This window comes from Pseudophryne corroboree, chromosome 6 (assembly GCF_028390025.1).
Source record: "Pseudophryne corroboree isolate aPseCor3 chromosome 6, aPseCor3.hap2, whole genome shotgun sequence".
Lineage (NCBI taxonomy): Eukaryota > Metazoa > Chordata > Amphibia > Anura > Myobatrachidae > Pseudophryne > Pseudophryne corroboree.
Window position 1 is genome coordinate 640462645 of NC_086449.1, and position 21406 is coordinate 640484050.

General features: G+C 44.5%; 1 protein-coding gene across 2 annotated transcripts in view; it reads left to right on the plus strand.

The window, feature by feature from the left end:
• The window catches only part of KIF3A (kinesin family member 3A), a 171222-nt gene extending 152188 nt beyond the window's left edge, over positions 1 to 19034 (plus strand). For both annotated transcript variants that reach the window (XM_063928178.1, XM_063928179.1), the window contains 5 exons: positions 9819 to 9944; positions 12750 to 12803; positions 12903 to 12971; positions 14884 to 15008; positions 15521 to 19034. In XM_063928178.1, coding sequence (XP_063784248.1) covers positions 9819 to 9944; positions 12750 to 12803; positions 12903 to 12971; positions 14884 to 15008; positions 15521 to 15569 — 423 coding nt within the window. In that variant the 3' untranslated portion in view covers positions 15570 to 19034. The remainder of the gene's footprint in view (positions 1 to 9818; positions 9945 to 12749; positions 12804 to 12902; positions 12972 to 14883; positions 15009 to 15520) is intronic.
• The last annotated feature ends 2372 nt before the right edge of the window (positions 19035 to 21406 follow it).

Here is a 21406-nt window from a genome sequence, read left to right on the forward strand (position 1 = left end):
AGTCCACTGACCAGTAAATCCCTTCCTCTTGTAACCAAGCTCACGCAAACCACCCCACCAACTCCCTCAGTGTCAATTTCCTCCTTCCCCAGGAATGCCAATAGTCCTGCAGGCCATGTCACTGGCAATTCTGACGAGTCCTCTCCTGCCTGGGATTCCTCCAATGCATCCTTGCGTGTAACGCCTACTGCTGCTGGCGCTGCTGTTGTTGCTGCTGGGAGTCGATGGTCATCCCAGAGGGGAAGTCGTAAGCCCACTTGTACTACTTCCAGTAAGCAATTGACTGTCCAACAGTCCTTTGCGAGGAAGATGAAATATCACAGCAGTCATCCTGCTGCAAAGCGGATAACTGAGGCCTTGACAACTATGTTGGTGTTAGACGTGCGTCCGGTATCCGCCGTTAGTTCACAGGGAACTAGACAATTTATTGAGGCAGTGTGCCCCCGTTACCAAATACCATCTAGGTTCCACTTCTGTAGGCAGGCGATACCGAGAATGTACACGGACGTCAGAAAAAGACTCACCAGTGTCCTAAAAAATGCAGTTGTACCCAATGTCCACTTAACCACGGACATGTGGACAAGTGGAGCAGGGCAGGGTCAGGACTATATGACTGTGACAGCCCACTGGGTAGATGTATGGACTCCCGCCGCAAGAACAGCAGCGGCGGCACCAGTAGCAGCATCTCGCAAATGCCAACTCTTTCCTAGGCAGGCTACGCTTTGTATCACCGCTTTCCAGAATACGCACACAGCTGAAAACCTCTTACGGCAACTGAGGAAGATCATCGCGGAATGGCTTACCCCAATTGGACTCTCCTGTGGATTTGTGGCATCGGACAACGCCAGCAATATTGTGTGTGCATTAAATATGGGCAAATTCCAGCACGTCCCATGTTTTGCACATACCTTGAATTTGGTGGTGCAGAATTTTTTAAAAAACGACAGGGGCGTGCAAGAGATGCTGTCGGTGGCCAGAAGAATTGCGGGACACTTTCGGCGTACAGGCACCACGTACAGAAGACTGGAGCACCACCAAAAACTACTGAACCTGCCCTGCCATCATCTGAAGCAAGAAGTGGTAACGAGGTGGAATTCAACCCTCTATATGCTTCAGAGGTTGGAGGAGCAGCAAAAGGCCATTCAAGCCTATACAATTGAGCACGATATAGTAGGTGGAATGCACCTGTCTCAAGCGCAGTGGAGAATGATTTCAACGTTGTGCAAGGTTCTGATGCCCTTTGAACTTGCCACACGTGAAGTCAGTTCAGACACTGCCAGCCTGAGTCAGGTCATTCCCCTCATCAGGCTTTTGCAGAAGAAGCTGGAGACATTGAAGGAGGAGCTAACACGGAGCGATTCCGCTAGGCATGTGGGACTTGTGGATGGAGCCCTTAATTCGCTTAACAAGGATTCACGGGTGGTCAATCTGTTGAAATCAGAGCACTACATTTTGGCCACCGTGCTCGATCCTAGATTTAAAGCCTGCCTTGGATCTCTCTTTCCGGCAGACACAAGTCTGCTGGGGTTGAAAGACCTGCTGGTGACAAAATTGTCAAGTCAAGCGGAACGCGACCTGTCAACATCTCCTCCTTCACATTCTCCCGCAACTGGGGGTGCGAGGAAAAGGCTCAGAATTCCGAGCCCACCCGCTGGCGGTGATGCAGGGCAGTCTGGAGCGACTGCTGATGCTGACATCTGGTCCGGACTGAAGGACCTGACAACGATTACGGACATGTCGTCTACTGTCACTGCATATGATTCTCTCAACATTGATAGAATGGTGGAGGATTATATGAGTGACCGCATCCAAGTAGGCACGTCACACAGTCCGTACTTATACTGGCAGGAAAAAGAGGCAATTTGGAGGCCCTTGCACAAACTGGCTTTATTCTACCTAAGTTGCCCTCCCACAAGTGTGTACTCCGAAAGAGTGTTTAGTGCCCTCGCTCACCTTGTCAGCAATCGGCGTACGAGGTTACATCCAGAAAATGTGGAGAAGATGATGTTCATTAAAATGAATTATAATCAATTCCTCCGCGGAGACATTGACCAGCAGCAATTGCCTCCACAAAGTACACAGGGAGCTGAGATGGTGGATTCCAGTGGGGACGAATTGATAATCTGTGAGGAGGGGGATGTACACGGTGATATATCGGAGGGTGATGATGAGGTGGACATCTTGCCTCTGTAGAGCCAGTTTGTGCAAGGAGAGATTAATTGCTTCTTTTTTGGGGGGGGTCCAAACCAACCCGTCATATCAGTCACAGTCGTGTGGCAGACCCTGTCACTGAAATGATGGGTTGGTTAAAGTGTGCATGTCCTGTTTTGTTTATACAACATAAGGGTGGGTGGGAGGGCCCAAGGACAATTCCATCTTGCACCTCTTTTTTCTTTTCTTTTTCTTTGCATCATGTGCTGATTGGGGAGGGTTTTTTGGAAGGGACATCCTGCGTGACACTGCAGTGCCACTCCTAAATGGGCCCGGTGTTTGTGTCGGCCACTAGGGTCGCTAATCTTACTCACACAGTCAGCTACCTCATTGCGCCTCTTTTTTTCTTTGCGTCATGTGCTGTTTGGGGAGGGTTTTTTGGAAGGGCCATCCTGCGTGACACTGCAGTGCCACTCCTAGATGGGCCCGGTGTTTGTGTCGGCCACTAGGGTCGCTAATCTTACTCACACAGCTACCTCATTGCGCCTCTTTTTTTCTTTGCGTCATGTGCTGTTTGGGGAGGGTTTTTTGGAAGGGACATCCTGCGTGACACTGCAGTGCCACTCCTAGATGGGCCCGGTGTTTGTGTCGGCCACTAGGGTTGCTTATCTTACTCACACAGCGACCTCGGTGCAAATTTTAGGACTAAAAATAATATTGTGAGGTGTGAGGTATTCAGAATAGACTGAAAATGAGTGGAAATTATGGTTATTGAGGTTAATAATACTATGGGATCAAAATGACCCCCAAATTCTATGATTTAAGCTGTTTTTTAGGGTTTTTTGAAAAAAACACCCGAATCCAAAACACACCCGAATCCGACAAAAAAAATTCGGTGAGGTTTTGCCAAAACGCGTTCGAACCCAAAACACGGCCGCGGAACCGAACCCAAAACCAAAACACAAAACCCGAAAAATTTCAGGCGCTCATCTCTAGTTTTAATGGTATTTCCTTAATAGCTATCATTTCCTTAATGGCTCGTATTGTTGGCGTCTAATGACAGATATTATATAGATAGATTATACAGATATTAGATTATACAGATATTGGCCTGCAATGCCATACTCTATGTAATTACTGCTACTGTAGATAAGCGTCCTACTGGTAGCATTGCATGCGTTAGCTTCATTGTAATAACAGTCCATAGACATGACTACACTGAGGGACAAATTATACCTTGAATTCTGATTTTGTGTACTCGAAGAGGACTCATTGGGGCATATTCAGTTGTTTGAAAAGTCAGTTGGGTGTCTGTTTCTCTGTAAGGACCATGGGGAATAGCGGCTCCGCAGGAGACTGGGCACAAAAAGAAAAGCTTTAGGACTACCTGGTGTGCACTGGCTCCTCCCCCTATGACCCTCCTCCAAGCCTCAGTTAGATTTTTGTGCCCGACCGAGCTGGGTGCAATCTAGGAGGCTCTCCTGAGCTTCTTAGGAAAAGTTAGTTTTAGGTTTTTTATTTTCAGTGAGACCTGCTGGCAACAGGCTCACTGCATCGAGGGACTAAGGGGAGAAGAAGCGAACCTGCCTGCTTGCAGCCAGCTTGGGCTTCTTAGGCTACTGGACACCATTAGCTCCAGAGGGACCGAACACAGGCCCAGCCTCGGAGTCCGGTCCCAGAGCCGCGCCGCCGGCCCCCTTACAGAGCCAGAAGCAAGAAGAGGTCCGGAAAATCGGCGGCAGAAGACATCAGTCTTCACCAAGGTAGCGCACAGCACTGCAGCTGTGCGCCATTGCTCCTCATGCACCACACGCTCCGGTCACTGATGGGTGCAGGGCGCTGGGGGGGGCGCCCTGAGCAGCAATATAAACACCTAGGCTGGCTAAATTACATCACATATAACCCCCAGGGCTATATGGATGTATATTAACCCCTGCCAGATTCCTGAAAAAAGCGGGAGAAAAGTCAGCCGAGAAGGGGGCGGAGCCTATCTCCTCAGCACACTGGCGCCATTTTCCCTCACAGCTCCGCTGGAAGGACGTCTCCCTGACTCTCCCCTGCAGTCCTGCACTACAGAAAAGGGTAAAACAAGAGGGGGGGGGGGGCACTAATTAGGCGCAGTATAATATACAGAGCAGCTATAAAGGGAAAACACTCTGTTTGGTGTTATCCCAACATATATATAGCGCTCTGGTGTGTGCTGGCATACTCTCCCTCTGTCTCCCCAAAGGGCTAGTGGGGTCCTGTCCTCTATCAGAGCATTCCCTGTGTGTGTGCTGTATGTCGGTACGACTGTGTCGACATGTATGAAGAGGAAAATGATGTGGAGGCGGAGCAATTGCCTGTAATGGTGATGTCACCCCCTAGGGAGTCGACACCTGAGTGGATGAGCTTATGGAAGGATTTACGTGAAAGTGTCAGCTCTTTACAAAAGACGGTTGATGACATGAGACAGCCGGCTACTCAGCTGGTGCCTGTCCAGGCGTCTCAAAGACCATCAGGGGCTCTAAAACGCCCGCTACCTCAGATGGCAGATACAGACGCCGACACGGATACTGACTCCAGTGTCGACGATGAAGAGACGAATGTGACTTCCAGTAGGGCCACACGTTACATGATTGAGGCAATGAAAAATGTTTTACACATTTCTGATAGTACAAGTACCACTAAAAAGGGTATTATGTTTGGTGAGAAAAAACTACCTGTAGTTTTTCCTGCATCTGAGGAATTAAATGAAGTGTGTGATGAAGCGTGGGTTTCTCCCGATAAAAAACTGATAATTCCTAAAAAGTTATTGGCATCATACCCCTTCCCGCCAGAGGATAGGGCACGTTGGGAAACACCTCCTAGGGTGGATAAAGCGCTCACACGCTTGTCAAAACAGGTGGCACTTCCGTCTCCGGATACGGCCGCCCTTAAGGAACCTGCTGACAGAAAGCAGGAGAATATCCTAAAATGTATATACACTCACACGGGTGTTATACTGCGACCAGCAATCGCCTCAGCCTGGATGTGCAGTGCTGGGGTGGCTTGGTCGGATTCCCTGACTGAAAATATTGATACCCTGGATAGGGACAGTATATTACTGACTATAGAGCATTTAAAAGATGCATTTTTATATATGCGTGATGCACAGAGGGATATTTGCCGACTGGCATCAAGAGTAAGTGCGCTGTCCATATCTGCCAGAAGAGGGTTATGGACGCGGCAGTGGTCAGGTGATGCTGATTCCAAAAGGCATATGGAAGTATTGCCTTATAAAGGGGAGGAGTTATTTGGGGTAGGTCTATCGGACCTGGTATCCACGGCAACTGCTGGGAAATCCACATTTTTACCCCAGGTAGCCTCTCAACATAAAAAGACGCCGTATTATCAGGCGCAGTCCTTTCGGCCCCATAAGGGCAAGCTGGCGAAAGGCTCCTCATTTCTGCCCCGTGGCAGAGGGAGAGGAAAAAGGCTGCAGCAAACAGCCAGTTCCCAGGAACAGAAGCCCTCTCCCGCTTCTGCCAAGTCCTCAGCATGACGCTGGGGCTATACAAGCGGACTCAGGCACGGTGGGGGCCCGTCTCAAGAATTTCAGCGCGCAGTAGGCTCACTCACAAGTGGACCCCTGGATCCTTCAGGTGGTATCTCAGGGGTACAAATTGGAATTCGAGACGTCTCCCCCTCGCCGTTTCCTAAAGTCTGCCTTACCGACGTCTCCCTCCGACAGGGAGGCGGTATTGGAAGCCATTCACAAGCTGTATTCACAGCAGGTGATAATCAAGGTACCCCTCCTGCAACAGGGAAAGGGGTATTATTCCACGCTGTTTGTGGTACCGAAGCCGGATGGCTCGGTGAGACCTATTTTAAATCTAAAATCTTTGAACACTTACATACAGAGGTTCAAATTCAAGATGGAGTCACTCAGAGCGGTGATCGCGAACCTGGAAGAAGGGGATTATATGGTGTCTCTGGACATCAAGGATGCTTACCTCCATGTCCCAATTTACCCTTCTCACCAAGGGTACCTCAGGTTTGTGGTACAGAACTGCCACTATCAGTTTCAGACGCTGCCGTTTGGATTGTCCACGGCGCCCCGGGTCTTTACCAAAGTAATGGCCGAAATGATGATACTCCTTCGAAGGAAGGGAGTTTTAATTATCCCTTACTTGGACGATCTCCTGATAAGGGCAAGATCCAAGGAACAGTTGGTAGTCTGAGTAGCACTATCTCAAGTAGTGCTGCGGCAGCACGGTTGGATTCTCAATATCCCAAAATCGCAGCTGATCCCGACGACACGTCTTCTGTTCCTAGGGATGATCATGGACACAGTCCAGAAAAAGGTGTTTCTCCCGGAAGAGAAAGCCAGAGAGTTATCCGAGCTAGTCAGAAACCTCCTAAAACCAGGCCAAGTATCAGTGCACCAATGCACAAGGGTCCTGGGAAAAATGGTAGCTTCCTACGAAGCAATCCCATTCGGCAGATTCCACGCAAGAACATTCCAGTGGGACCTGCTGGACAAATGGTCCGGATCGCATCTTCAGATGCATCAGCGAATAACCCTGTCCCCAAGGACAAGGGTGTCTCTCCTGTGGTGGTTGCAGAGTGCTCATCTTCTAGAGGGCCGCAGATTCGGCATTCAGGACTGGGTTCTGGTGACCACGGATGCCAGCCTGCGAGGCTGGGGAGCAGTCACACAGGGAAGAAACTTCCAGGGCTTGTGGTCAAGCCTGGAGACATCACTTCACATAAATATCCTGGAGTTAAGAGCCATTTACAATGCTCTAAGCCAAGCAAGACCTCTGCTTCAAGGTCAGCCGGTGCTGATCCAGTCGGACAACATCACGGCAGTCGCCCACGTAAACAGACAGGGCGGCATAAGAAGCAGGAGGGCAATGGCAGAAGCTGCAAGGATTCTTCGCTGGGCGGAAAATCATGTGATAGCACTGTCGGCAGTGTTCATTCCGGGAGTGGACAACTGGGAAGCAGACTTCCTCAGCAGGCACGACCTCCACCCGGGAGAGTGGGGACTTCACCCAGAAGTCTTCCACATGATGATAAACCGTTGGGAAAAACCAAAGGTGGACATGATGGCGTCCCGCCTCAACAAAAAACTGGACAGGTATTGCGCCAGGTCAAGGGACCCTCAAGCAATAGCTGTGGACGCTCTGGTAACACCGTGGGTGTACCAGTCAGTGTATGTGTTCCCTCCTCTGCCTCTCATACCCAAGGTGCTGAGAATTATACGGCGGGGAGGAGTAAGATCTATTCTCGTGGCTCCGGATTGGCCAAGAAGGACTTGGTACCCGGAACTTCAAGAGATGCTCACAGAGGACCCGTGGCCTCTACCTCTGAGAAGGGACCTGCTCCAGCAGGGACCCTGTCTGTTCCAAGACTTACCGCGGCTGCGTTTGACGGCATGGCGGTTGAACGCCGGATCCTAAAGGAAAAAGGCATTCCAGACGAAGTCATCCCTACTTTGATAAAAGCCAGAAAGGATGTAACCGCAAAGCATTATCACCGCATCTGGCGGAAATATGTTGCGTGGTGCGAGGCCAAAAAGGCCCCGACGGAGGAATTTCAATTGGGTCGATTCCTGCATTTCCTGCAAGCAGGAGTGTCTATGGGCCTAAAATTAGGATCCATTAAAGTCCAGATTTCGGCCCTGTCGATTTTCTTTCAGAGAGAACTGGCTTCAGTGCCTGAAGTCCAGACGTTTGTTAAGGGAGTGCTACATATACAGCCTCCTTTTGTGCCTCCAGTGGCACCCTGGGATCTGAATGTTGTTTTGGATTTCCTAAAATCACATTGGTTTGAACCACTCAACACTGTGGAATTAAAATATCTCACATGGAAAGTGGTCATGTTGTTGGCCCTGGCTTCAGCCAGGCGTGTGTCCGAATTGGCGGCTTTATCCTGTAAAAGCCCTTACCTGATTTTTCATACGGACAGGGCAGAATTGAGGACTCGTCCTCAATTTCTCCCAAAGGTGGTTTCAGCGTTTCATCTGAACCAGCCTATTGTGGTACCTGCGGCTACTAAGGACTTGGAGGACTCCAAGTTGCTGGACGTTGTCAGGGCCCTGAAAATATATGTTTCCAGGACGGCTGGAGTCAGAAAATCTGACTCGCTATTTCTCCTATACGCACCCAACGAGCTGGGTGCTCCTGCTTCTAAGCAGACTATTGCTCGCTGGATTTGTAGTACAATTCAGCTTGCGCATTCTGTGGCAGGCCTGCCACAGCCAAAATCTGTAAAAGCCCACTCCACAAGGAAGGTGGGCTCATCTTGGGCGGCTGCCCGAGGGGTCTCGGCTTTACAACTCTGCCGAGCTGCTACTTGGTCAGGGTCAAATACTTTTGTAAAATTTTACAAATTTGACACTCTGGCTGAGGAGGACCTGGAGTTTTCTCACTCGGTGCTGCAGAGTCATCCGCACTCTCCCGCCCGTTTGGGAGCTTTGGTATAATCCCCATGGTCCTTACGGAGTTCCCAGCATCCACTAGGACGTCAGAGAAAATAAGAATTTACTTACCGATAATTCTATTTCTCGTAGTCCGTAGTGGATGCTGGGCGCCCATCCCAAGTGCGGATTATCTGCAATACTTGTACATAGTTATTGTTAACAAATCGGGTTATTGTTGTTGTGAGCCATCTATCCAGAGGCTCCTCTGTTATCATGCTGTTAACTGGGTTCATATCACAAGTTGTACGGTGTGATTGGTGTGGCTGGTATGAGTCTTACCCGGGATTCAAAATCCTTCCTTATTGTGTACGCTCGTCCGGGCACAGTATCCTAACTGAGGCTTGGAGGAGGGTCATAGGGGGAGGAGCCAGTGCACACCAGGTAGTCCTAAAGCTTTTCTTTTTGTGCCCAGTCTCCTGCGGAGCCGCTATTCCCCATGGTCCTTACGGAGTTCCCAGCATCCACTACGGACTACGAGAAATAGAATTATCGGTAAGTAAATTCTTATTTTTTCCTATATAATAGACAGAAAAAAACAGACACCAAACTGACTTTTCAAACAATTGAATACCGCCCATTGACTGTTTCTGTACAGTGACCTAGACCGGAGTGAATCGGACACATGGGGGGGATATTCAATTGTTCGAAAAGTCAGTTGGGTGTCTGTTTTTTACTGTCTATTAGATTGGAAAAAACAGACACCCAACCAACTTTTCAAACATTTGAATATCCCCCATGTTCTCAAAGCAGCCTTGATTTAATGTGCATCACTCATCAGGATTTTTTTTCCACCTATCTGAGGTAGGTGAAAGAAAATCCCCGATAAATTTCCCATTTTTCGTGGCAATGAAAACACTGATGCAGGAACTTATCCTGGATTCTTTGTGATTTCAGCCAAAAATTAGTCAAATTTCAGGCACAAAAAACAGGGCTAATTAAATTCCCACTTAGTCTGTGTGAGATTAACTGCCTGACGTCCTGCAGTTTCACTGTAGTAAGTGGCTGTCACACTTCTTAGTTCAGGTGCCTGCTGATTCTCCACTGTTGTTCCACCAGTCTGAAAAGGCCACTTCTAAGCGTCATACCGCTCTTCTGTTATGGACCTACTGTACTTGTCTCATCATGCATTGCTAGACTCTGACAGACTGGTTGTAAATCTACAATAGTGGAAGAGACACAGGCTGATTACTGCTGATCTGTTGTATTATGCACCTATTAGATGGCTGACCTGCAACAAGAACACCAAAGGGAAATAGAGGGGTTATTGGAGAATATCAGACAACTGAGTCGGGAACTTCGACTTCAAATGATCATCATCGATAGCTTTATTCCTCAAGAATATCAGGTAACACAAGAGCTTTGTCATGTCATTCCTACAGGTTTTGTTCTTTGCTTCCATATTGCTGATATGTCCTAGAGCACAGTACTTGGTCACTACAGAGAATGTCACGCCATATGAGGGAATTCTTATTTGATCTCATTAGAGCTACAGATATTTGCGCTAAGACTGGGATAGGGAACTCCCTCCTGGGTACAAATGAGTCTATCACTCTCCATGCAGCTGTAGTGATTTACAAGCACTACATTTTCAATTCTTACAAATGTTACAAGTTTAACGACTTTACATAAAGTGATTTGTAGAAATTTCAGAAATATACTGGGATTGCTATCGTGCAATCTTTCTCTTCATCCCCTGATATCTGTCCGTGACAGTGGGGCAGTGATGGGCCAACAACCTTCTCCAAATGAAGCTGATAGAGAATGATGACCATATTATTTAAGTAGGAACTATGGGGCAGATGTATTAACCTGGAGAAGGCATAAGGAAGTGATAAACCAGTGACATGTGCAAGGTGATAAAGCCAACAGCCAATCAGCTCCAATATGTAAATTAATAGTTAGGATCTAATTGGCTGGTACCTTTAACACATTGCACATATCACTGGTTTATCACTTCCTTATGCCTTCTCCAGGTTAATACATCTGCCCCAATGAATGTATTTCAGGTGTGTATTGTTCAGCTCTGTAACCTACTACCCTTATACATTCATATCAAACAAGAGTTTTACCTGCTCATTAACAAATATGAAATCTTCTGTTGTTATACTGTAAACCATCCTCTTGTCTTCCTGCCATGGCTATCAATGAGCAGTAGTCGCATTGATGTGGCCCCCTGTACTTTATAAATAGTGGTGGTGATTCAGACCTGATCGCTGGGCTGCTAACTTTGCTGTCCTGTGTTCGGCTAGTCGCCGCCCAAGGGGGAGTGTAAATTCGCTGTGCAAGTGTGCGATCCCATGTGTACGCCAAGCTGCAAAAATCCACTGTGTGAAGTCTCTGCACAGTCCAGGATTTACATCTTCAGTGCGATGAGAACAGGCTGATCAGGGCCAGAGCTGACGTCAGACACCCTCCCTGAAAATGCTTGGGCATGCCTGCGTTCTTCCGGTCACTCCCAGTAAACGGTCAGTTACCACCCACAAACGTCCTCCTTCTGTCAATCTCCTTGCGAACGCCCGTGCCATTGGAATTTTCGCACCATCCTGTCGGTGACATGCGATGCCAGTTGTTTGCAGAAGAGCGTGCGCATTGCGGTGCATACGCATGCACAGTCTATTGCTGATCGCCCGCTGTGTGAAAACGCACAGCAACGATCCGGTCTGAATCACCCCCAGTGTTCAAAACTGAACTCCGTTTGTGCAGTGTTATAGCTTTGTAGTGCTATCTCACTATTTTTTTTAATTAATATTATTAAAATCATAATTATTTTGATTAACTCTTACAGAAAATTTGTATTCTCATTATCTGTAATTTTCGGTCAAACTTCCCTACCTCACAGGCACCAGGGTTAAATCCATCCTAAGTAGATTAACCTACTGTTTTGACTGTAGCACGCAAAGGAGGCCCATCCAAATGTATTGAGAATAAACAATCTCCACAGAGGCGGTGCTCTCGTCCGTATCAAACTGATGGCTCCAGCTAATTCCGGTGATGTCACCAAGTGACCTCACGAGGAATATCACTTTGGTCATTATTCTTGGGTCCTTGCTTGGCATAGCTGCAACAACTAATCACTCCAAGGCAGTTCCAAAATGATGTTTATCCAATAGTAGCTGCTGCTGTAGTTACTTATAGATTCAATGTACATTGGATCTTTGAGTAATTAAAATAGAGCCCAGTGATGAGTTCTGCTGAAGATTCCCTCATGACTTTTATTAAAAATGTAGAAAAATAAATAAAACTCAAAATAGCAAGAATAACTTGTTTCTATCTCTAATACAGTATGTCCTGAACACATTGATTAAAAGTATATTTAGTGTATGGCTATTCTTGAGAACTAGACAAAGATATTTCAAGGACAATTCTCCATTGCCCTGTGGTTGTTTTTTTTCTCTCCAGCTGAACGATGCAAAAAATATACACATCCATTTCAGTATGTTATTAAAACAAGATGTTCAGCTAAAAATAGTATACAATGTGCCTCGAATTAAATGTGCCGCAAATAAAATATGAAAGAGTCATTGCCCACTGAACACAGGGTATAGTCATGAAATTGGCCGTACACCACCAAAATCTTGATAGGCTTAAATAATTTATGGCAATTTTTGTTCCATAAATGTTGTGTCCTATGCGTAACAATTTTTCTTTAATCGATATTTAAATAAAAATTCCCGCAGCCAGTTATATTATCACAGTACTCAGAGCAGCACGGATACTACTGATATTATGGGAGAAAGTAGCAGCCCACCATGTCAGTCTGGACAGGGGTGCATGTGACCAAGCAAGTGCTGTAATGTGAGGAGGGCAAGCAGGAGACCAGAAACAGAGTTAGACGTAGTAAAACGAGGAGGGCCCCTCAAACAGTACAAAAAGGACATGAGGATATTGGCTCTTGCTCTGTTTTCACTGGACATTTAAAGTGTGCAAAGAAAAATCCTGGTGGACATGTGTTTGCTTCTAATACTTCTAGCAGGACAGACCACACCCGCTGCCCGTCATGGTCCTCATGTATAAAAGGATAAAGAACAGCATACTCAGACATTGCATATTAGATCCACATGGAAAATGAGGCTGATTTTGTTGAATCTTTGGTCTGATGTATTACATGCTCAAGTCTGTGTATAACACACTTTCTCCCATTTCTTTTAAGGACATGATTGAAAATTATGTCCACTGGAACGAAGATATTGGTGAATGGCAACTGGTAGGACATTTTTTACATGTCATTTATTTTCATCATCGTTTGTAATGCTAAACACCTCCAAGTAAATGGAACATATCCATTTTCTGTTTTTCTTCTAAGAAATGTGTAGCCTACACTGGAAACAATATGAGAAAGCAAACTCCTGTACCGGACAAGAAAGAAAAGGACGTAAGATGACTTATCTATACAGTCATGTGTTTTATGTGCAACATAGAAGAACGTAATAGTGCAACATGTTGGTTTTATGTGAAAACGGTGTTACGTGTTAAAGTGAGATAAGTCACAGTTAGTAATACATGGAGTAATGTAATGTATAAGTTCACAGCACATTACGCCTCTGGATAAATGTAAAGATCTGAGCTATATTTTGCATTGACCAGCTCCTTCAAAACTGTCACATTTGATTTGTGATATGATGCTGTGCAGATCAACCCAATTGTAAAACTATACCTCATTATCAGTGCAATGTGCTAACGTAAATATGCCACATTTCCCATATGTATAAAGCTCTGGAAAGCAAAACTTACCAAAGCTTGTATCTGATAGTCAACACCACCTTTAGAGGATATTCCCTAACAGAAGCCTATGGGCTTCTCACAGCAGAATTTCTCAAGAATTCTGCGGTTTGCACACGCACTGGCTGGCAGCCACGCATACGCAGAAGGGAAAGGGGTTGGGTCTAGGCTTGATGTTCGTGTTGGGACACGCTTGTGTGTGACTACGCTAGGCTGGACACTACATCAATTTCGGTATGGAAGGTAAAAAGTTTTAAAGAAAGGCGCTAGACTTGTAGTGGATATTTTAAAATAAAATGTGATTTTTTTTGTCTTAGAATTAAATTATGAATTTTTGTATTTGTTAGATCATTAATCTTATCCATTTTTGATATTATGGAACCAAAAAAAAATGATACATCAAAACCTAAAGTATTGAATATTCCTTATTCCTTTGCATGAAATATTCTCTTCTGGTGCACTGCAGATTGAAAGCCTGTCCTGATGCTCCTGCCATTTTCTGGGGTGGTGGTGGAGGAGGGGGAAAGGTGTCATTGTAGTGTATCCATTGTCTGTCTGGACCCCTCTGGGTGGAATAAATATATTTCATGGCACCTTACTCATCTGATGATATGGCATATAGGGCCGGCTATATATTTCTCTAGTCGGCCTCCCTTTATTCTTCCCAAACTTGACTAATGCTTCAGGACAGGTTATACCCCTGGTTATATATTTCCAATGCCGCAACCAACTGTGGTTATTGCCGGGTAATCTTGGGTCGCAGCTCAGTGGAAAAGGTTCCCAAAAAAATAACCCGGGTCCAGTTACCTGGGAAGGACCTGAGTAACAGCACAGTGTAAATGGGTGACCCAGGTCCCGTTAAAAGCCTGTGGAGAGCCGGTTCACCATCACTTGGAGGTGATGTCATCTCCAAGTGCCGATAGAAGGAAGAAACACTGCACATGAGTGCAGTGTCAAAGGTAGTGGCCCGGGTTGAACATGCAGTGTAAATGGGGTGTAACCAGGGTTAGAACTATGGGGGTAATTCCAAGTTGATCGCAGCAGGAACTTTGTTAGCAGTTGGGCAAAACCATGTGCACTGCAGGGGAGGCAGATATAACATGTACAGAGAGAGTTAGATTTGGGTGGGTTATTTTATTTCTGTGCAGGGTAAATACCGGCTGCTTTATTTTTACACTGCAAATAAGAGTGCAGATTGAACACACCACACCCAAATCTAACTCTCTCTGCACATGTTATATCTGCCTCCCCTGCAGTGCACATGGTTTTGCCCAATTGCTAACAAAAATCCTGCTGCAATCAACTTGGAATTACCCCCTATGTTCAAAAACCCGATTCTGATCCTGGATTTTGGTGGAAAAAGGGGTATTGGAGATAAGATAGGGGTTATATTTACAAAAGTGGAGTTAGTCTTTTAGAAAAATACAAAGTGGCAAAATAAAATGGTAGCAATCTATATGAATGGTTATTCTGTACAGTACTTTTCTTCTAGGGTAACTAGCATAAAGGTTCGGCATTCCTACTAGTCTGACACATGATTCTTATTGTCTTGATTTTCTCACCAGCCTTTTGAAGTGGACTTGTCCCATGTGTACTTGGCTTATACTGAGGAGAGTCTACGTCAGTCCTTAATGAAGTTAGAGAGACCAAGGACATCTAAAGGAAAATCAAGACCCAAAACTGGTAGAAGGTGTGTATGTAATATCTCTAATGTAATATCATCTATTATTATGGATACTTAATAAAATGGATACTTGATAGAATGAAAACACAGGGCTTCACACCTGCTGCTAGTTTTTGATAACCAACAAGTGAAACGGAGAATACAGGCTTGAGATATTATAGGAATATGAATAATAAGTCATAGATTTTTTACTTCTTTTTCTTATTTATAAAGTGTCCATAAATCATGCAAGACTATAGGTAGAGTGGGCATACAAATTACGGTGACCTGAAATAGATGGTCAAGATGCAACTTTATAAGTCACCAGCAACAAGCAGAACAGTACCTGATTCACATTTATCTAGAACCTATGTAGAAATTTGATTTTAATTAACTTTTTGGAGGATCCATTCACTTGAAAGCACCCCGAGTACTCTACTCGTTGATTTAGATTACAATGCACAGTTCAGTGACTTTCCGTAATATTATTTTTGTAGATTCCTTGAATTTTATGTTTTTACCTTTTTTCCTTTCAATAGGAAGCGTTCAGCGAAACCAGAAGCCGTAATTGATTCATTACTGCAGTAGAGGTTTACTATATTGGACTGTGAAAAGCTTTCTGTGTTGGTGTAATAAAAGTCTAAAACTGAATTGTTTACTGCAATGTAAAACGGTTTATGGCCGATTTTCAAGACGAACCATTTTAAATCTGTGTAGGATGTTTTATGTTTTGCTGAAAGACGGTTGCACCTTTGATATACTTGTCTTGCTATGGTATCGTGGAATGTCTCACTCTCATAATAAGTGCTTAATGGCTTTTAAAGTTTCATTTGCCAACAGCTGACTTTTTCATCCTTTATCCTACCAGCTACAAGTAATATTTAAAATATAATTCCATTTTAATCAAGCTCTACTGTATTCTGCTATGTGCAATCCTGTTATAAACATGCACCGGCTGTACATCGAGCACATTGGGACAAATACTTGGAGCTCAGTTTGTGAAACTCTGATCTACACCTAATAGTAATCTCTTGAAGCCCAGACCTTGTTATGTAAAGTAGGGGTAGACCAACTGTGAGATTCCAGCCATTGTGACATTCCCAGAAAGTTACTTCCTATGGCTACAAGTTTATTAGCATCAACGTTTCCTGTTCTCTTCCTAATACTGTATATTGTACGTTAATTGACACATTGTTGTGTATGTGGGTTTGTAGATTTTTTTTTTTTATCCTGATAATGTTACTAAAATCACATTTAAATGCAAATCTAGAATCTTCCCTAAAATCTGTTCAGAAAAGTACGTTTTTAGTATAGTAAAATATTTGTCACTTTGCACAGTGATAAAGTGATTTGTGGTTTTCTTTCAAATTGTTTTATTAAGAAGAACATGTGACCTAATTGTTCTATTTCTTCTGTTATTACCATTTCTGTTTCTGTTACTTGACAACAAATCTTCATGCTTAAAATGTCCCTAACTGTCGCACAACCCTCTCCCTAATAATATCACCCTGGCCCACCCCTTGTAACGTCAGTCACAAATCCATCTGGACCTTGCTATTGTGTGTCCTATGTTTTTACATGATAACTAATAACATAGATGACTTTGCACATTGTAGAACAGTGGTTCTTAAACTTTTTAAGTTGAGCTTAAAAAGTTTTTCAAGGAGCAACGTTGTGTTATCAGCCTTCATTGTATAATGTCCTCTTGTATAAATCAAAGAGGCATATTTACTAATTGGCAGTTTTGCCTACTGGATTTAAAACGGCAATAATATTATATGCAAAACCAGGTGTGTTTATAGTTCATATTACAGGTTGAGTATCCCATATCCAAATATTCCGAAATACGGAATATTCCGAAATACGGACTTTTTTGAGTGAGAGTGAGATAGTGAAACCTTTGTTTTTTGATGGCTCAATGTACACAAACTTTGTTTAATACACAAAGTTATTAATAATATTGTATTAAATGACCTTCAGGCTGTGTATATAAGGTGTATATGAAACATAAATGAATTGTGTGAATGTAGACACACTTTGTTTAATGCACAAAGTTATAAAAAATATTGGCTAAAATTACTTTCAGGCTGTGTGTATAAGGTGTATATGTAACATAAATGCATTCTGTGCTTAGATTTAGGTCCCATCACCATGATATCTCATTATGGTATCTAATTATTCCAAAATACGGAAAAATCCGATATCCAAAATACCTCTGGTCCCAAGCATTTTGGATAAGGGATAGTCAACCTGTATTGCCATTTTAAATTCTGCAGACAAAACTGACACTAGTAGTTGCGGCTCTGAAAAGACGCCGTTTAGTAAATATACCCCAAAGAGCCACCTGTATACATTCAAGTTACCCATGTGTTCATAGCAGTACTCCTTTCAGGCAACGATGATAAAAATATTATTTTGGTACAATTGATCACTTTACTGTATTACTTAAACAGTTATACAAAGTACGTCTTCACTAAAATGACCCCATACTTCTATCTGACTCAACTGCTCAGTATAAACCACTGAATTAAAGCATGTACTTAAATGATTATATCACCAATAAAATGTTATTTTACACTTGCATTATAGATAACACAATAGAATCCTCAATATCCTTACACATTATATTTATTTAATGTATATTTGTGTGTATACTTTATGCCCTGATGTACAGTTTTTTTAATTGTATTTTTATGTTTGTGAATATAGCTTAAAACAAATAGTGGACTGTGTGTTTGGTTTGTTTTGTCTTGTAACATTTACATTTCACAAATAATGTCTTAGCTTACTGATTGTAAAGGGAATGGTTTATAAGAATTCATGTAGCTCAGGATTTTAGTGATGTGTATTCAAAATGTTATTTGACTGTATTGTTGCCTGCCCGAGGATCTGGGAAAGGGACCCAACTACACTTGTTATAGTTAAAAAAAAAAAAAAAAAAAAATTCAAATAGGAGTGTAAAGCCCCGTACACACAGGGAGATCTCCCCAGAGATTTGTGCTGAGCGATCTAGCACCAACGCACAGCACACATCTCTCCCCCGCTCAGCACAGCGCAATGTGTGCTGAGTGAGGGGGGTGGGGGTGCTCACTTCACCCAGCGGTGAAATGAGCGATGTGCTAGATTGTGCCTGCATGCAGGCCAATCTAGCACCGACGATAGCGACACACGGAGCCGGGCAACGCTATCACTGTGGGGCATACACACGGAGAGATCCGTGCTTAACTTCTAAGCAATCTCCTTAACATATCTGCCTTTCACTTTATCAGGTCTGTAGTTTTCACAGTGTTCATTGTTTCCTGCAACTTGAACCACTTGTGTCCTGGAAAGAGATCCAGCATTTCATGTGCAGATGTAGCAGATACAGAGACTGAGCTTATTACTAAAGCCAGCTAGCCTGGAGCCAATATTTCATAGGACATGGTGTACTTTGCTTTCAAATAGCTTCATTCATTCAGAGCTAGGGAAGTCATGCCCATTGTGCCATACCTAAACGCAACTATGTAGCATGCAGTCTTCAATATTTGGATACTAGTGGTAAGCTTTCTTTTGCACTTCTAGAGTAGAGATTGGTTGAAATCCATCCATACTGGATGCGGTCAAGATCCTGCCGGACGGAATACCGACACCGGGATCCCGACCGGCACAATCCCGACATATTCTCCCTCTGTGGGTGTCCACGACACCCATAGAGGGAGAATAAATTAGTGTGCCGAGCGCAGCAAGCCCGCAAGGGGCTGCGTTGCACTCGCCCCCCTGTGGGGATTGTGCCGGTCGGGATCCTGGTGTCAGTATTTTGACCGCTGGGATTCCATCCGGTGGGATCTAGTACTGATCCCATCCATACATTGTAGCTCAAGGAGGATTATCACTATAACCAAATTTCAGATTTTGTGCTACAGCCTTATTATTTGGTAAGGGGGCTGTAACCGTTATGTGATTTACTATTACTGCTACAGTATGTGGCGACACTCCTGGCAGCATGGTCCATCCAAAACCGTTTCCTGTGTGAGTCTGACTCTATTTAAAATAAACTCTACATGTATTGTAAAACTCTGTGTATGCTGTTTTATTATACTTGCTTTTCTATTTTGTTGAGCTACAAGCCTCTATGATTGTATAGTTAAGGGTCTACTCATTATAAACAATCTCTTTTCTCTGATGTGTGTGTGTGTCTTTAAAACTGTATCAATGTGAATAGGATCACACACACACACACACGTCTTATACACTGTATACACTTGCATGCTGTAATAAACACATTAGTGTGAGATGGGTAGAAAGCAATCACAAAAAGTTACAAAATGTGTATTTTTAATTTATTTTTTGTATTATTTACATAGCACCACAATATTATGGAGAACTTTCCAGAGAATATTGAACACCCCACATCAGTTTCGGTCCCATTGGAGTGCCACAAAAACAACTCAAGAACAGTGTAGTAAAGATGAAAGCTGCAGAAAAAAATTAAACTTTTTAATTAAAAAACACGCTATAAAAATATTCTATATTTATGAATGAATGGCTTTATGGCATTGAGAGCTTCAGAACCCCTCCCTCCCTCCCTCCCTCGATGAATCAGGCATCCAATTCTGAACCAGTGAGTTAGATAATGACTGCAGTCATGTGTTCCATGCCCGCCTGCAAATTTAGAACTGTGATCCCTCCTACCAAGATGTCCTCTTGACCCGTCTCTTTACAATATTTCATATTTTGAAATGTAACATGCGGTATGTTGTAAAATAAGTGATAAGGGGTACATTAGTGTGTGCAGGGTTAGTGGGTAAGGTTACAGTAGTGGGTAAGGTTACAGTAGTGTGCAGGGTTAGTGGGTAAGAGTACAGTAGTGTGAGCGGGGTTAGGGAGATAGGGTACAGAAGTGTGTGCAGGGTAAGGTTACAGTAGGGGATGCAGCTAATATACCGGCTGTTGGGATCCCGGCATTCGGAGGACAGACACCGGAATCCCGAATGAAAGCCGGTAAAGACTCATGCCACCCGTGTCACCTCCTACCCCCTACGTCTCCAAGCCACACTATCATCTTATCCCCTGCGTCTCCCATCCCCACCATCATCTCCCCCCGCTACTCTCAGCTCACCACCATCTCCCCCCTCCCCCCCACTACTCTGTCCCACCTCCATCTTCCACCGCTTCTCTTAGCCACAGGCTATCTCCCCCTGCTACCCTTAGCCTGCCCCCTTTAAATGTGCCTCTCTCAGCCTGCCAGGCTTTAATTCTGTGTCTCTCAACCTGTCCCCCAATTCACTCAGCGTCTCTCAGCTTGACCCCTCCCCTTCACTGTGCGTCTCCCAGCCTGCTCCCTTTAATTCCGTGTCTCTCAGGCTTTCAGCTTGCACCCCTCCCCCCATTCACTCAGCATCTCTCAGGATAACCCGCCTCCCATTCACTCTGTCTCAGCCGCCCCTCCTCCATTCACACTGTGTTTCTCAGCCTACCCATTCCCCATTCACTCTGTACTTCATCAGCCTCCCTTGCTGTGACTTAGCCTCCCACTTTGTCTCTCACAGTCTACCCCTCATCTCCTTTGTTTTCTGTATCATGTCCTGTGTCCCCCTATCCCCCACCCCAGTGTCTCAACCTGGACCTATCATCGAGCCTCCAGCCCCCCCCCCCCCCCCCCCCAATTCTGACAAGTGTCGCCCTAGCCCAGTCCACTCACATGACTTACCTAATGCTGCATGAGGATGCTGCTCCTTCTTCCAGGGTAGGTTAGTCAGCTCCTCTGCAGTGTCCAGCACAGTGCGACATCATGACATCACGCGTGTTGCGTCTAGACAACAATAACTTTATTGTGTGGCTGTCCGGGCTCTACCTCCGCTCTCTCTTCTTCTTGTTCCTTGCAGTTTTTTTCCGTTTTCATGTCAGACATGAGAACAGAACAAACAGTCCTGACAGCAGTAAGGTGGTACGGTGTACCGGCTACTAATTTCTTAATGGAACGCCGTTCCGCCCCGTACCGCCATACTGCAACGAAGCTGAAGTTAGCTTCTTATTCACTTCTTATTCAAGCTCTAGCTTCTTATTCACTTCTTATTCGAGCTCCAGCTTCTTAATCAGATCATTCAGTTTTGCAAGGGTTAATGAGTCTTGGGTCACAAATTTGACACCTGAAATCAACATGGGTCCCTTGCATATGACCCACTTGTATTTTGCCTGGCCCAACGCTGTTTTGGGCATGAAATACACTGGCAAATTGTTCACAAACACTGTTATATAAATTGCCATTTTGAATAAGTAGCTGTAGTTTTGCAAGGGTTAACCAGCCTCGGGCCACAAATTTGACACCTGAAATCAACAGAGCATGGTCACTTGCATATGACAAACTTGTATTTTTCTTGGCCCAACCCTGTTTTGGGCATGAAATACACTGGCAAAGTGGGCACACACACCATATTTCAATATTT